This window comes from Festucalex cinctus, chromosome 3 (assembly GCF_051991245.1).
Source record: "Festucalex cinctus isolate MCC-2025b chromosome 3, RoL_Fcin_1.0, whole genome shotgun sequence".
Taxonomy (NCBI): domain Eukaryota; kingdom Metazoa; phylum Chordata; class Actinopteri; order Syngnathiformes; family Syngnathidae; genus Festucalex; species Festucalex cinctus.
Window position 1 is genome coordinate 7,203,085 of NC_135413.1, and position 14,533 is coordinate 7,217,617.

A 14,533-nucleotide genomic window follows, 5' to 3' on the forward strand; every position below is an offset into this window, starting at 1 on the left:
AAAACACATGCAAGCACACACGTATGGTGACTTCCCCCCCCCCCATCCCTCCAAAGGCTTGTCATACTGGTGCAATCTTTTTTGTTTGTTTCTTTAGGCATACCATAAGCAAACAATTGGTCGCATTCTGGAGCCCTGTAAAGCCAAAAAGAACGGCCTGTACAGTTAGAAAATCAACGTGTTGACACTTTAACCCGGACAAATAGTTTGGACAAGAATCAGTACAAGCTTATAAAGTAGTAAAAGATGTGAACCACGTTTTTTAAGTTCTCTAATGACACAATCACATCAACAGTTTTAGTAATGTAGTTGCATGTGTAAATGTTAAGATAAAAGGCTTGGAATTTGCCCAAATCCATAAAAGATGTACCCACTGCATGTTTGGATCAAATCATTTTCTGGCAGTGGCAGCAGCACATTGAACAGTTTAAAAATGGTACCAAGGGCAAAAGTCTTTTATATTCAAACATAAAAGTGTTTGCAAAGACAGAAAAATTTAAATAAAATGTATCTGACCTTCATCATATCTTTGTCTGGGTACACTTCCTGGTACCGCACTGGGAACTCCACCGTACAGGCCTTCGCCTACAAAGACTGTGAAGAAGAGCATGAAGGACATTACTGCCATCCAGCTGCAGAGCTGAGCCACACACAGCTGCCACATCACCCTTGGGACATGACAGTAGCTCCTGTAAATGGCAGGGGTCATGGACCAGCATGTTCTCAGCAAGCATAGCAGAGGTCCAGACTTCATCGGCCTCAGCTTAGGCAGGTAGCAGCATGAGCGAGGCACACCACACTGGCCAGTTTCCATTACACCAGCCCCTGGCTCCAGCAAAGATGCCGCCCCGGGAGAGCCGCTCATTGCACTGGAGGGCTCTTCGGAGACTTTCATAGTGATGAGTATGCTGGGAATGAAGATAAGGATGAGGAGAAAGAAGAGGCACTGGTCCTGGCCTCCGAGGTAAACAGAGAGCAGGCTGTGGCTCCAGTCTAGTGCAGGAAGCAAGTATCCCACGCAGCCTCCCAAGCTAACCATGAAGGAGAACATCGCAAAGGCTTGGTTACAGTCCTCCCCATCTCGATAAAGGTCGGATAATAGAGCCTCCAATGGCGTGAAGCAAACTTGTCCGCAAAAGTCAAGAAGGCCAACTCCAAGGATAAGGAAACTCACCTAAAACAGTCAGAGAGGTAAAATAAATCATGTTAAACACATGCATCATTTAGTCCATTTAATAGTTTCCCCCCCATGCTGTAGTTTGAATGGTGAACATAAAAACTGAACTTTGATACGGACTAGCTCAACTGGCCCAAGACCATGGCCACCTCTAAGTTTGTTTAGGAACTGTACTTTGTGGTCTCAATGATTCAGTTACAGTACAAGCACTGGCCTTTGTTGAAAACACAGGTGACCAAATTCGCCTCGGGGACCATTTGTGGTCTGTTTTTAGTGACCCACAGCATATATCTGACATAGCCTGCAACAGCAGCACAGAAAGTGTGGGTGTTGCAAAAGTGTATGTGGTGGGGTTGTGATTGTGATGCCCCTGAAAGCTACTGCCACCCCATTTACTTTTAATATTGAGGAAAAAAAACCAAACAAACCAAGATTTAAAATGATATGATACTCAAAGACTCAAATAATTATCTATGACCAGAGCAGTTACAACATTTCTCTTCATAACACCCCATTGAATGAAAATTAATCTTAGAAGCAAAAATGGTTTGCTAGCTTTCTGTCAAGGTCCAATTTGTGAACATTTTGCATTATTGATCCTCAGCAAAACATTGCTTTATGGATTGCCTACTTTCTACATACTCTTGTTTAGGCTCTCAATACGGAAATGCGATTCAGCTACCATTCAGAGCATGGATGATCTATTCGAGCAGGATTTAGTAAGAAAAAAAAAAATAGAAAACATTCTCACCTTTAAAAGAAAGCTAGGATGGGCAGTTTTAAAAACTAAGACATTCAAAATTTACACTTGTTGATGGATTTGTTTTAGCACATTTACTAAATTAAAGATGAAGAATTCCTAAAGACGACTCTATACTACCAGCCCGGGCTATAATACCGCCAGACCAGAAATGGTCTCATTTCGGTTCAAAGCAAACTCAGCGCAGGTCCCTCAGGGTGAGAAACCAATCAGACCGCAATCTCCTCAAACTGAAAAATGAGCTAAGCAGGTCTGACATCATATAACGTAACAAGTGGGTAGCACATAAATAGCTGAGACCACTAATTTAAAACGTCAGACTGGAACACATCTTTTAGACAAAATTTGCCCAAGACGACTTTAAGTGATCACTGACATTTATTTATGTACTGCAGCGTGGTAGATGTCCATCTAATTCTGAAACCCATCAGCAAAAGCTGATTTCATTACATGTTGTGTTTAGTAGTTACGGTACTATTTCTGTCACTTGTCTGCACACCAAATTTACATTCATGCAAAAATTCCCTGGGTTTGTCGTGAACTTTAGCTTACTCATCAACTGAAGTGAAAATAATGCGCTCTCAGCAGTGAGCACAGATACACAGCTAAAACAACAAAAACACAACTCCTCTGTGACTGCTGAGGTAGTCCCCACCTTTTTACATTACAACTGAATGGAAAATTAATGAGAGACTTCAGACCCAATGACTTAATGACCAACAGAGACCTCTCTGCCAGGAATCTTAATGATGGTCGTTTTTGCACCACAAAAGAATGATGCCATTTCCAGTGGTGGGGTGTGCCTCCAACTTCGAGCATAAATAGTAACCAAGCCTGGTTGCATGAACTGATGACTCCTTTTCAGATGAGAGGCAAAATGTCTTCTAAGACAGAAGAGTCCAACTGCGATGGATTCATTGCCCACAGAATAAATGATGTAGACAAATGTGATTATCCACGAGGATATTTATGTGTCAAAACCAAAAGCACAGAGTAAAGCCCCTGAGATGGATAAAAACAGGTTGATTTTGATGCTTATCTCACATTCCCACATTCCATTATTATCTCACAATGCAATATTAATGAGAATGTCGTTTTTGGAATAGCAAGGGCCCATATAATATATTATTGTAAAGATTTTTTGGGGGGAATAACTTCCCTTTAGTATAAAACATTAGCATGGTCAAACCGCAAAACATATGTTTTAAGACATTACTATGTGACAATTTATTAGGTTATGTAATTGGCTGGCCACCAGTGGAGGACAAGTCAAGCACACCTGGCACCCTCAGGGGGGGAAAAGGTATACATAGAAAGTGGATGGATTAAATTAGTAAAGTCAACGACCTGGAAAGTGCGTCCTCCCCAGGCAAGGTGTGCAGCCAGGATGTCGGCATGGGGAATGATAAAAAGGGCTAGAAGGACTCCCAGAGATAGCAGCCAGATGAAAGGCTTTCTTCTTCCATAACTGCTATTGCAGTTGTCACTGGCTGAGCCAACCAGGGGGATGAACACGAGGCCGAGCACTGGACCAATACCTGCGAATAAAGCCAAGGATAATAGTTGAAGTGGAAAGTCAGAGACAATGGCAGACCAACGCAAGGAAAAATGTAAAACACATGCAACATGATTACTGTCAATTAAAATGCATTGTTCAGCTTTACAAGTTATGAATATTCGACTCATTATTTGTTCTTAGTATTAACGCAACATATGACTCCTGTATATTTTTTAACTGGATGTTTTAGGTCTCCCTGACTGCCGGTCTACCAGGGCAGTGGATTACCATCATCACTGAATGTTGGTGGTGGTTCCTCCAGATGGCCTCCTGCCTGAAGGTACGCCTTCATCAGCTCATCCTCCACACATGAATGCATCTGACTAATTAAAGCACAGCACGCCACATGCGGTGTCCACAGCTAGATGCACATGCAGTATGAAAAATTACTTTATCTTCGGGCAGCAGCGTGACTATAAGAAAAAGAAGGAAAAAGAGGACCCTGCGGTAGAGACATTCTAGCAAAATTGAATTGAACTAGTCACAAAGTCATTTGAAAAACAACTACAAAGAGATTAAGAAATCTCTATTTTAAAATTTACAGTACACAAATTCTTATACAGAGTTCGACATTAAATGTGGCCTGACCAATACGCTGTTGTGTCGAGCCACTACCCACCTTCAGACGCTGGACTGGAACGAGCCAGTATAAATTTGCACGGCTATCAAAAATTGTCTATAGTTCCCCATTTTTTTTTTCGACTGAAAGACTTAAAAGGGCACACTAACCACTATACTATGCCAGAACCATTGTGGGATTTTAAGACAGCCAATTGTCATTGCTCTTTGGCATTGAAAATGGGATAATTTAATTCATTTAGACAGAATGTTTACTGATAAAGGCTACTTCTGTCACTATCCCATGGAGGTCGCAGAGAAAGTAGGTGTGCGTTTAGTCCACAGAGGCGGTGTGGGGGTGTGCCCGCACCTTATGACGTCAAAGAGTGCAAACAGCTAATTTTCTTAGGTTGGGAGGGGCTGGTACTTGGAGAGCAGAATGACTTTGAATTTCTCATAGAGGGGTGAATGGAGGAAAACACCACTTTGGTCATGTGTTTGATTAGGAATTAGCATTTTAACACTGCTAAAAGCTCAAAAAACTTGATTTTTCATGTTGCTGTCCCTTTAACACCGAAGCAGCCTGATGTCATGACACAAGAACGCGACCAGCACACGCTTGACTGTATAAAGGTGCATCAATCAGTGTTAGCACTGTCAGGACTGTGTATTGCCAACAACCTCAGGATACAATGTGTATCACGATACAGAGATCACAATACGATACGTATTGTAATACACACGCAAATGATAATTTTATTATGAGGGATGGCAAAAAAAAAATCTCCTTCTTCTAATGTTAGCAGCTCTTCCAGTTTACCGGCAGCACCACACCGAACGCTGAAAATAATGCATAACTATAAAGTGCGCTAATCATCTCTGGGAAACCCAGACATATGGTGCAGGCATAAGAAAACATACATGAAATTTAAAAGCAGACGTGTGGAAACACTTCAGCTTCTACAACGTCAAGACTGAAGTGAAGTGGATATCAGCCACGTTATATGTAAGCAGTGTTGTGCTAAAATAAAATACCTTGTAACAACAAACATGAGAAGTCATGTGACTCAATTATACCCAACGGGGGAGTCAGGGAGATGGCTGCTGTTCCTGCGGGTAGGACCAGAGAACAATCGAGGAAGCAATTCCAAAGCTGCCAGCCTCATCAGAAAAGGCAAAGTGAATTACGATGGCCTTTGGGCCATTTATGGTCAAGAACTTGCATCCTTATTCTGTTGTGGGGCCCAGGTACATAAAACCATCCCAAAACTATTTCACTATTTCATTTTACCAAGCTTTTAGTCTGCAGTCAAGTTAATATTTTTAGGTAGGGGCCACATTTTTTCGTTACAGTTTGAAAATACAATTAAGCCATAGGTACACTTATTAACCCAAACAGGCTTTTAGTTTACTGAAGACTGAAAGTGTGGTTGTGCTGCTGATAAAGAAACCTTTTCATTAAAAGAAAAAAACGCAAGTGATTAATGCTGAGTGAGACAAATAGAACTGTGTGTTGTGAAGAGTGCATCAATCAACATACATGAAAAAAAAAAGGCATGTTTTATAATCGCATCGTAGCCCCGGGAATTGTAATAACGCCCAAAGATTCCGACCCCTAAATTGTATTATAAAGACTAGGCCCGCAAATATATATTCCCGTATTGATTTTTTATTTTATTTTTTCGCACCCCTAGTTAGCATCATGTTGCTAGCATGATCAGCTAGCCACATGTGTCAAGATCCGGTCCTCAGGGCCTGAGTCCTGCATGTTTCGAGGTTTCTCTACTGCAATGCACCTGATTCAATGATTAGGATAATTATCTTAACTTGGGACACCACTGAGCTAGCCCGATCATCGGTAGCCTTAATAGAATTCAAAGCAGTGGCAGGCTGCAGTGGGACCAAGGAATGGCGGCAATGAGCAAAGTGACCTTCATTATTTATTATGTTCAATAATAGACAATAACTGTGCTCATGAGAACTTTATTTATCATAGAAGTTTTAGTTTAGGACTCAAACCTAAACATCAAGACACTTTACTAAGGCACTGTGTCGTTGCTGTCATAACACATTGAAATACGGCATACAGAAGTTTGTCTTTTTTCTGATTTTTTTTTTATTATTATTTTATTATCACAGTGCACCTCACTTCATAGGTCAGCTCAAAAAGACAGCTCATTTATTTAAAACGTTCAAATGAATTTGCTAAGACACAAGATTGTACAGTGCATACAGGCACACCACAGAGAGGGGCAGACTGGCAGTAAGTGAGACAAGTTAACTGCAGCCAGCCATCACTTCAGTCCTGCAGCTGTGTAGGCCAATCACAAGTCTCACCAGCTACAGCTGTTCACGTGGCTATTTGCTCACAACTTGTGCACAAGCACACACACGCACGGGAACACGCAATAAAGGCACAAATAAACTGCAGCGTGCTTTCAGTCTCACACTGTTTCTGTTTTCAGACACACAATGATTGCCGTCTATCCCAAACCACAAATACCACATTGAAATGCTGCCTTTAACTAAAGGTGACGTTTCATAATGTAGGATTTTGCACAGAGTAGCTCGTCCATTCCTGAGACAGCAAAGTCCTTAAAGAAATATTACTTAGAGCACTGCACAACCAACAAATGGTTATTAGATAAAGAAGAAAACAGCCATTTGAGAACCTGACACTAGCTTGGGGGGAAAGTGGCTTTTAGCCTCCAGAGACACAATATCTATTTTCATTCAAATAACACTCAGACCAACCATTATAATAATAGGATAGTCAAGTAAGGCTGAGTGCCATTCCTAAATTGGCTTGCAGCAGAGCAGAGCCTCTTTGTGAAGAATATCACAATAAAATAATTTCTAGCTCATAAAGAAACCAAATGCATGTACGCTTTTAAAGATGTAAAATACTTAAGTTACTGGTATCTAAGACAGACTTCAGTAATTGTGGCGCTCCAGCCATTATCTACGGAGCCCTTAAGGTGACATGGTAGAAAAAACAACAACTTTGCTTTCCCTCGCAAAACATCTTTGCGTTCCCTCACAAAGATTGCGAGGGAACGCAAAGATTGCGTGCCCTCGCAAAAAACTTTGCGTTCTCTCGCAATCTTTGCGAGAGAACGCAATCTTTTTGTTCGAACGCAAAGTTGTTTTGCGAGGGAACGCAAAGTTGTTTTTTTCGCTTACCATGTCACCTTCGCTGCGCCGTAAACACTTCCGGGTCATCTTCCATGTGAACAAAAGCGACATGTAAACAAAGCAGTGGAAAAATACATGCTCCATCCTAGTCGCTTTGGGAAAGCTTTCCCACTGTTTTGTTTCATGTTTACAAACGTTCCATCCTCGTCGCTTTTGTTCACATGGAAGATGACCCGTAAGTGTTTACGGCGCAGCGAAGGTGACATGGCAGGCGAAAAAAACAACTTTGCGTTCCCTCGCAAAACAACGCAAACTTTGCAAGGGAACGCAAAGTTGTTTTGCGAGGGAACGCAATCTTTGTGAGGGAACGCAAAGATTGCGTTCCCTCGCAAAGATTGCGAGAGAACGCAAAGTTTTTTGCGAGGGCACGCAATCTTTGCGAGGGAACGCAAAATGTTTTGCGAGGGAACGCAAAGTTTTTTTTTTTTTTCTACCATGTCACCTTAGGGGCTCCGTAATTATCTCTCGGTCACAAGACAACATTTAAAATTAGCTGCTTTAACTGAGGACCATGCCAATAGCATTTAGATTGACAGGATTATCAGACTAAGTATTCACAATGTTTACGAGACCCTAAAGGTCGTGTACAAATAAAAACATGTTCCATCTGTGTTTGCGTGAGTATTCTCTGAGTAGACCAGCTTCATCCATTCCCTGTACCGCTCCACAGTTCAAAAACATACATGTCAAAGAACAGTCAAAAACACAAAACAAGGGTTTCTTCTATTTATTTCATGGAATACTGACTTTAGCACTTTTCGTCTCTGGATTGCCTGCCCACAGTGCCCCAGTGCCACCCATCAAGTGTGTACCAGATTCATCTTTTAAATCATTTAAGTACATTTAGTGAATTAACCAAGAGCCATTCTAAAAGAAAATACAGTATATACTCTAGCCTGGGTGTAACAATCAGTGGTACTTTAACTTAACTCATCTGCCTAGAAGAGCAGTGGTCCATCAACAACTACTTTGGTATAAAAATGAATGGTTATGTTACTATCAAAAACATCCAACTAGTGTTACACTCAAGCATCAGGTTCCTCTTCCTCCTTCCACTCACCCCACCCCCACTACCTACTTATCTAATAAGCAAAGTCTGCATCTCGGCAGCATGGTGCATTATGGCTTGGCTGGTAGCCGGCTACCAAACCTTCATTGAAAACTAGTGGGATCCAACAGAGGAAGCTCTGATTTGGACAATTTCAGCCTCTGGGAAGTTGGTAGAAAGCCTTTATTTAACCTATTTAAAACATGCATAGTGTGTTGTTTCCTGGCTGCCCTTTGCTGGGACGCTACAGTTAAGCTTCGTTAAGTGCTTAATATTTGGCTGAATGTGTGCACTTTACTGGAAGTCGGACCAAGGAGCGACAATGGGGTGTGAAGAAGAGACAAGTAAGATCTTTCTTTATTGAAGAGGTCAAGGGGCTGGAAGCGGGTTCTAAATGACCAGCTGTGATGTGTCCCATGTGATCTTATGCACCTAGCGTGGTAGTTTGCCTTAGATGGCGCATTGGGAATATTTAGTGCTGACAGCACATAACGTAATGAGATGTCCTTAAGCGAACCGCAATATGTTGCATTACTTAAAGGGGAAGTCAACCCACTAAAGATTTATTGACAATAATTTTTCTATGCAGCCCCACTAGTCTAAATCTGGTATTCTGGTTAATATTGCATTAGTGGAATATGAGTTAAGCAGCAAAAAAAACAGCAGTATTTTAATCAATATTATACATTTGCCCCTTGCTGTTGAGTGAAAATGACATCACAGTTGCGCAGGTCTCGGGTAACAACCAATCATAGCTCAGCTTCAGAAAACAGGTGAGCTGTGATTCGTCGTTGCCTGAACCCTGAGCAACTGTGATATCATCTTCAGTTGACAGAAAGTGACAAAATGGCCAAGAAGGATAAAAACAGATGGATTTTTATCCTCATCTTCCACAAAAGTAATATTAATCAATGTCATGTTCAGACTTGTGAGGTCACATTGTCAAGAAATGTTTAAGGTTGACTTGCTCTTTTAGAAATGTAATGTTTCTGTAAATTACTAGTTTTGCGATAGGTTAGTCCAAACACTACCAACAAAACATAAATTGTGTTGTTCTGGTCACGTAAAACTCAGCGAATAAATCGCCAATGTGACATACCACACGCCGTAATAATAAATCCAACTCAATATGGAGCTGTTTGTCATTTAAAAAGTGACTGACTGGAAAACAATTTCTGTCAGGTTGATCTTTAGGTTCTTCATTTTCTGTCAGTAAAAAGCAAGAAACTGGTGCTAGTTTGTATATTAGCACCAGGACTTTTTTGGTGTGAACCTTTGAAATAGAAATAACTCGAGAGCACTTTTTTCAGACCAATACCAGTGCGAGTGCTCACCTCGAGTCATCACCGATACAAGCACCACACCACTAGTACTTTTGATATATAAAATTTCCGCAAACAAATGACGACAATGACTTTAAAAAGTCACATTTTCTCTTAAAATTCCATGAAATTCATCAACTTCTTATTCTTCTAATTTCTAGTTCCTGGCCCTTGGCTCACGATACGCTAGTAATAACACTTATTAAGCAGATCTGCAGCCACTTACCTAAAACCATAGTCATGTAACGCTCCTCCACACCAGCCTCCAGCAGCAACGGTGGCACATATGTAATCCCTGCTGCCACACAAATCTCCAGGCCACATGTAAGGGAGTTCAGCAGGACCAGACGCCACTGAGACCTCCATCCAGGCATATTTACTGGGGCTGGCTCGCCCTTCCTACCCTCTGGGATGGCCACTTGTGTCAGTATGGCGACGTTAACTTTGGGGAGGCAGATGGGGCCGCAGGGGACAGGCAACAACAAAGACACGTAGATGTCTTGGATGACCTGGAGGGTTCATCCTCTTTTCAGCATTCTGGATCTGAAGAGCAGAAAGATATAATAAACTATCAAATCAGCACCAACACCACATCTTGGTGCATTTATGTAAAACAAACCGTAGACTTGAAATAACAGTTCATCCTTAGAGTCACTGTATTTTCACAGTAAATCTCTGCATTTGGCAAGATATTGTCAAAATACATGGAGACATCAGCGACAGTCAAAAGTATTTGATTTTGATGGATCCTTAGAACCAACAGCTTCGGGACAGCAGGAAAAACAACAACAACAGGCGGAGAGGAGATGAGTCAGCTGCAGCAACGCTATGTGGCAAACACACTAAACCATTTGCCAAGAGAATTATGTCTCCTACTGCTGTTTACTTGTCTTTTTCAAGCGTCAAAACACCTACTAGAAGACATTTCAGTCTGTCCCTCTCCCATCTTCGCACTATTCAACCAGCGAGTAATAAGAGCAGCAGAGCACATTCCATGTGGTATCTTCAGTCTTCCACATGTAGACCTCTCGGCTCTCACTGAAGAGTACAAAAATACGTGCTGTGCAAATTTCGCAAAAGAAAATCAACATGAGAATTAGAATGAGCTGCACTTGTGAACTTAAAACCAAAGGTGAACTGCAACATCTGTTTCTTTGACTTTTTATGCACCCTATCCATCACCAGAAGCCACTACAACCACACTTTGATGTGTAATGTTTCCAGTAACATTCCCCGTTATTTACACGCCGACGTATCCTCAAGATACCACATGTCAATCCTTCCGGTCCTTACTCTCTACCTAAGCAGTTCAGAGTGATCAGTATGTGCTGTAACAACAAGCAATATACATTAATAACCAGTAAGGCTTAAGGTTAAAAAAATAAAAAATAAAAATATTTAATTTCTGACAGAAAAAATGGACAGGCAAACAAATAGAGGTCAACATTTTTATCATTAGTTCAAACAGTTCTTTAAATCCAAAAGAATAGAAACAGTGAGAACACAGACTAACACAGAAACCACAAGAAGCTATATTTGTATTTGGTGTGATATTTCTCTTCGAGTGCTGCCCATCTGTTCTTTCCAGGGAAACAGCAATGATGTCACCATCTCTTTTGTAGAATTTTTTTTTGATTACTTGTACTGCAGGAAAATATGTTTGTGCGATATATAATTTTTATTCTTTTCTCTACTCCAATTATTTTTAAATGTATCCGTCATGGTGGATGTGAGTGATTATAAGGGGGTAGACCCCAAATGTGGGGATACACAACAGGGAGACAGGCATGAAGGGCAATGTGAGGAAGTTTGACACATAACAAGAAAGGTGAGTGGACAAGGACGGGACGGAACCGGACTGGACTGGAAGGCATGTGAGAGGACTGGTCACCAAGAGTTGATTGGACGAGAGGAGGCTGGTCGCCATGACTGGACTGGACGACTGGGCAGAAAGAACGAGGGCAAGTTGGCAGGATGTTGGAGAGTTGGCAGGACGTGGGCGACTGGATGCTGACAAGGATAACTAGATGAAGACAAGGGTAACTAGACTGAGATGAAAATGACTTACCTGAAACGAGGGCTTAACTTAGACAAAACACACGTACAACTTCCACTCATAAAATCTTGACAATGCTCCCACACAGACTGGACAAACACAACAGACTAAGGCCCTGTTCACACGGAAGCGTAGACAAAAAATCAGTGAAGAAGACAAATCAGTGATCTGAATAGCCGATAGGCCAAGACTTTAGAAGCCGCAAGGCCACCATATTACTCCTCCCAAGAATCGGCATACGATCCTATACTTTTACAGTATCAAAATTAGAGAACATTTGAGACAGTACTTAGTAGAAACAACTGGGGTCTAGCGATAAAAGAAAAGGGGGTCTTCAAAGTAGTTTAAACCTCAGTCTGCTCGCGAAATGGGAGGACTAAGATGACTGCCCTACCACTTCAATGGCTTGGGCATGTATGGGTTATCAGCTATCCAGTAATATCAGGGTTCTTGCAGGAATCACTCAGTGAAATTTTAGACCTTTTTTAGACTTTTTTAGACCATTATGAGAAAAATTTTAGACCAACTTCACGATCGACCAAAGACCCCTTAAAAATAAATAAATAAATAAATAAATTACAAAAAAAAAAAGGGGGGGGTCGATTTTCGCTTTGTCGCCTTGCTTCCATAGAAGTGAATGGCGAACGAGCGACGTCCTCCCGTGTGTCAAGCCCCTAATTCCTCCCCCTCCTGTTGTCGAAACTTGTGGCAAAACAAGCCGCTGCCTGTCACATCTCACCAAACGTCTCATTTGCACCGTCCCACGTACCTTCGCTCCCGCCCGCCTGAACTAAATTGAACTACAATGCAAACGCACCCCCTCAAATGTCTCCTTCACGTTGAGCACACAAATAATAGAAACAACGCAACACGCACATTTTTTTTTGCTCTTTTTCTTTCTTTCTACAGAGCAGACACTTCTCGGAATGTGAGTGGAGTGGATGGAGTGGATGTAAGAATTTTAGACTTGGGTAAATTAAATTTTAGGCCTAGGATGAAAATATGGCTGTTTTTTTAAGACATTTTAGGCCTAAAATTTAACTTTCTGAATTTTAGACTTTTTAAGACTTTTTTTTTTTTTTTTAGACCCCGCGGGAACCCTGAATATATACAGATCAGTGAGACGAACACAGGAGAGGTGACAAAGGTACAACAACATCACACAAAACATTTTGCTGTAAACAAGCTAAGCTAAGGAGGTTGCGCAAAACGACAACATGGCTATAACACGCCATTGATGTTGACAGACTGGTGGTTCGTGTGCAGTCACGCGAGAATTACATCAACACTGGAGGAGTATCCAGCGTATGGTGTCCACATTAGAACATCCGGGGCGCGTTTCGAAATCTTTCCACTCTGGAGCCCTGGTCCAAAAGTTATCGGTTTCACGCACTGAAACAGAGCCGCCGTGTGGAAGAACTGCCCAAACAGCAAGAAACTTGTGCAGATACATTGATACGGGCTTTCATGTGGACGGGGCCTAAATATACTAATACTAATGAAACACATCCGGGGAACACATTTGGCAGAGGGAACTGATTGGTCACACACACTGAGAAGGGAAAAAACACACAGGTGGACGAGGTTAGACATAACGAGACAAGGGAAGAAATCAAGAACACATGACAAACCCCAATCACAGACAAAAACAACAATAACACCCAAAACTAAACAAAAATCCAACCACAGAGAACCAAAACATGACATTAACATACTGTAGCTGCTGCTGTGAGAATCTAATTTCCCTCTTGGGGGGTGCTGGAGCCTATCTCAGCTGGCTTTGGGCAGTAGGCGGGGGACACCCTGGACTGGTTGCCAGCCAATCACAGTGAATAAAGTATTTATATATTGGAATACATTTGCAATGACTGACAAATGACTGCAACGTGAGTAAGGTGTAACAGAAGACTCATTCTACAAAAGGATTAATTATTTCATGACTAAACTTGTTGGGTTGCATAAAGTTGTAAGTACATTTGTACACCAATTTAAAATTAAACACGTGACAAAAATTAATCACATGATGAAAATGTGTTTTGCTGTGTTGGGCAGAGTCCCCCTATCTCCAAAACCATCACACTTAGACCTACTAATATTGAATCGTCAAAGAAAGCAAGCCATTTTCAACGATGGTCAATAATTCCAGAAAAAAGAAAAAAAAAACATTTGTGCACTCACTAATGCATTTGTGGAAAAATATGATTGACCAAATTTGAACATACGAGGTTCTGGCCCATTTTTTTTTTTTTTTTTTTTTTTTGAGAGGACAATAACAACATCAAGTTTATATTTTGTTTAGAAGTGTCCGGTCCATGTCATCAATACTGTCAAATTTCTGTACCATTAGTACTTTAGATTAGCCCTGTCACAATCCTCAGATAAATTGGTGTGTTCAAAAATAAGGGTGACGTTAACTGTTTTTACAAGGGTGCGTTACCAGAGGCATAGGTCACCAGAGAATATTCCACCAGTCAGATGTCATTCCAATCAAGCATGAATAAAATTGGGTACACTGATAACACTTATCAGACGACCTGTCTTTGCTTGCTGCCCTTGGCATGTCTGGCCACTAAAATCTCCAGTCTACATATTGTGTGCACCCTGCTTTTCCACAAAACCTTGAGATCAGCTTTGTCTCTGACCTGCATTCTAAGAAGAACCTTTTGACACATGCTTGGTAAGCCTTTGTAATTCTGACTCTTGTCAGTCTATTGTAGAGCCAGCTGAGTTGTTGACAGTTTTTCTCACAGAGAAATGAGATCAACAGTGACAGAGAATCTGATTAAGTCTCTGATGTTGAAGTCTTCTCTATCTTATTAAATAGTAAAATATTATGAAGCCATCAATTTCCATACATTA

The 14,533-nt window shown here is 41.2% G+C and overlaps 1 protein-coding gene across 4 annotated transcripts in view; it reads right to left on the reverse strand.

Annotated features, from left to right (window-relative positions):
* The window catches only part of LOC144015522 (solute carrier family 45 member 3), a 70,403-nt gene that overhangs the window by 8,457 nt on the left and 47,413 nt on the right, over nucleotides 1-14,533 (reverse strand). For 2 of the 4 annotated variants that reach the window (XM_077515577.1, XM_077515580.1), the window contains exons 2-4: nucleotides 9,845-10,161; nucleotides 3,285-3,475; nucleotides 517-1,174 (exon numbers count right to left, since the gene is read on the reverse strand). In XM_077515577.1, the coding sequence (XP_077371703.1) occupies nucleotides 517-1,174; nucleotides 3,285-3,475; nucleotides 9,845-9,992 (997 nt within the window). In that variant the 5' untranslated portion in view covers nucleotides 9,993-10,161. Of the gene's footprint in view, nucleotides 1-516; nucleotides 1,175-3,284; nucleotides 3,476-3,723; nucleotides 5,803-9,844; nucleotides 10,162-11,686; nucleotides 11,790-14,533 lie in introns of those variants that run through there. The other 2 variants (XM_077515579.1, XM_077515581.1) reach the window with 2 other exon arrangements.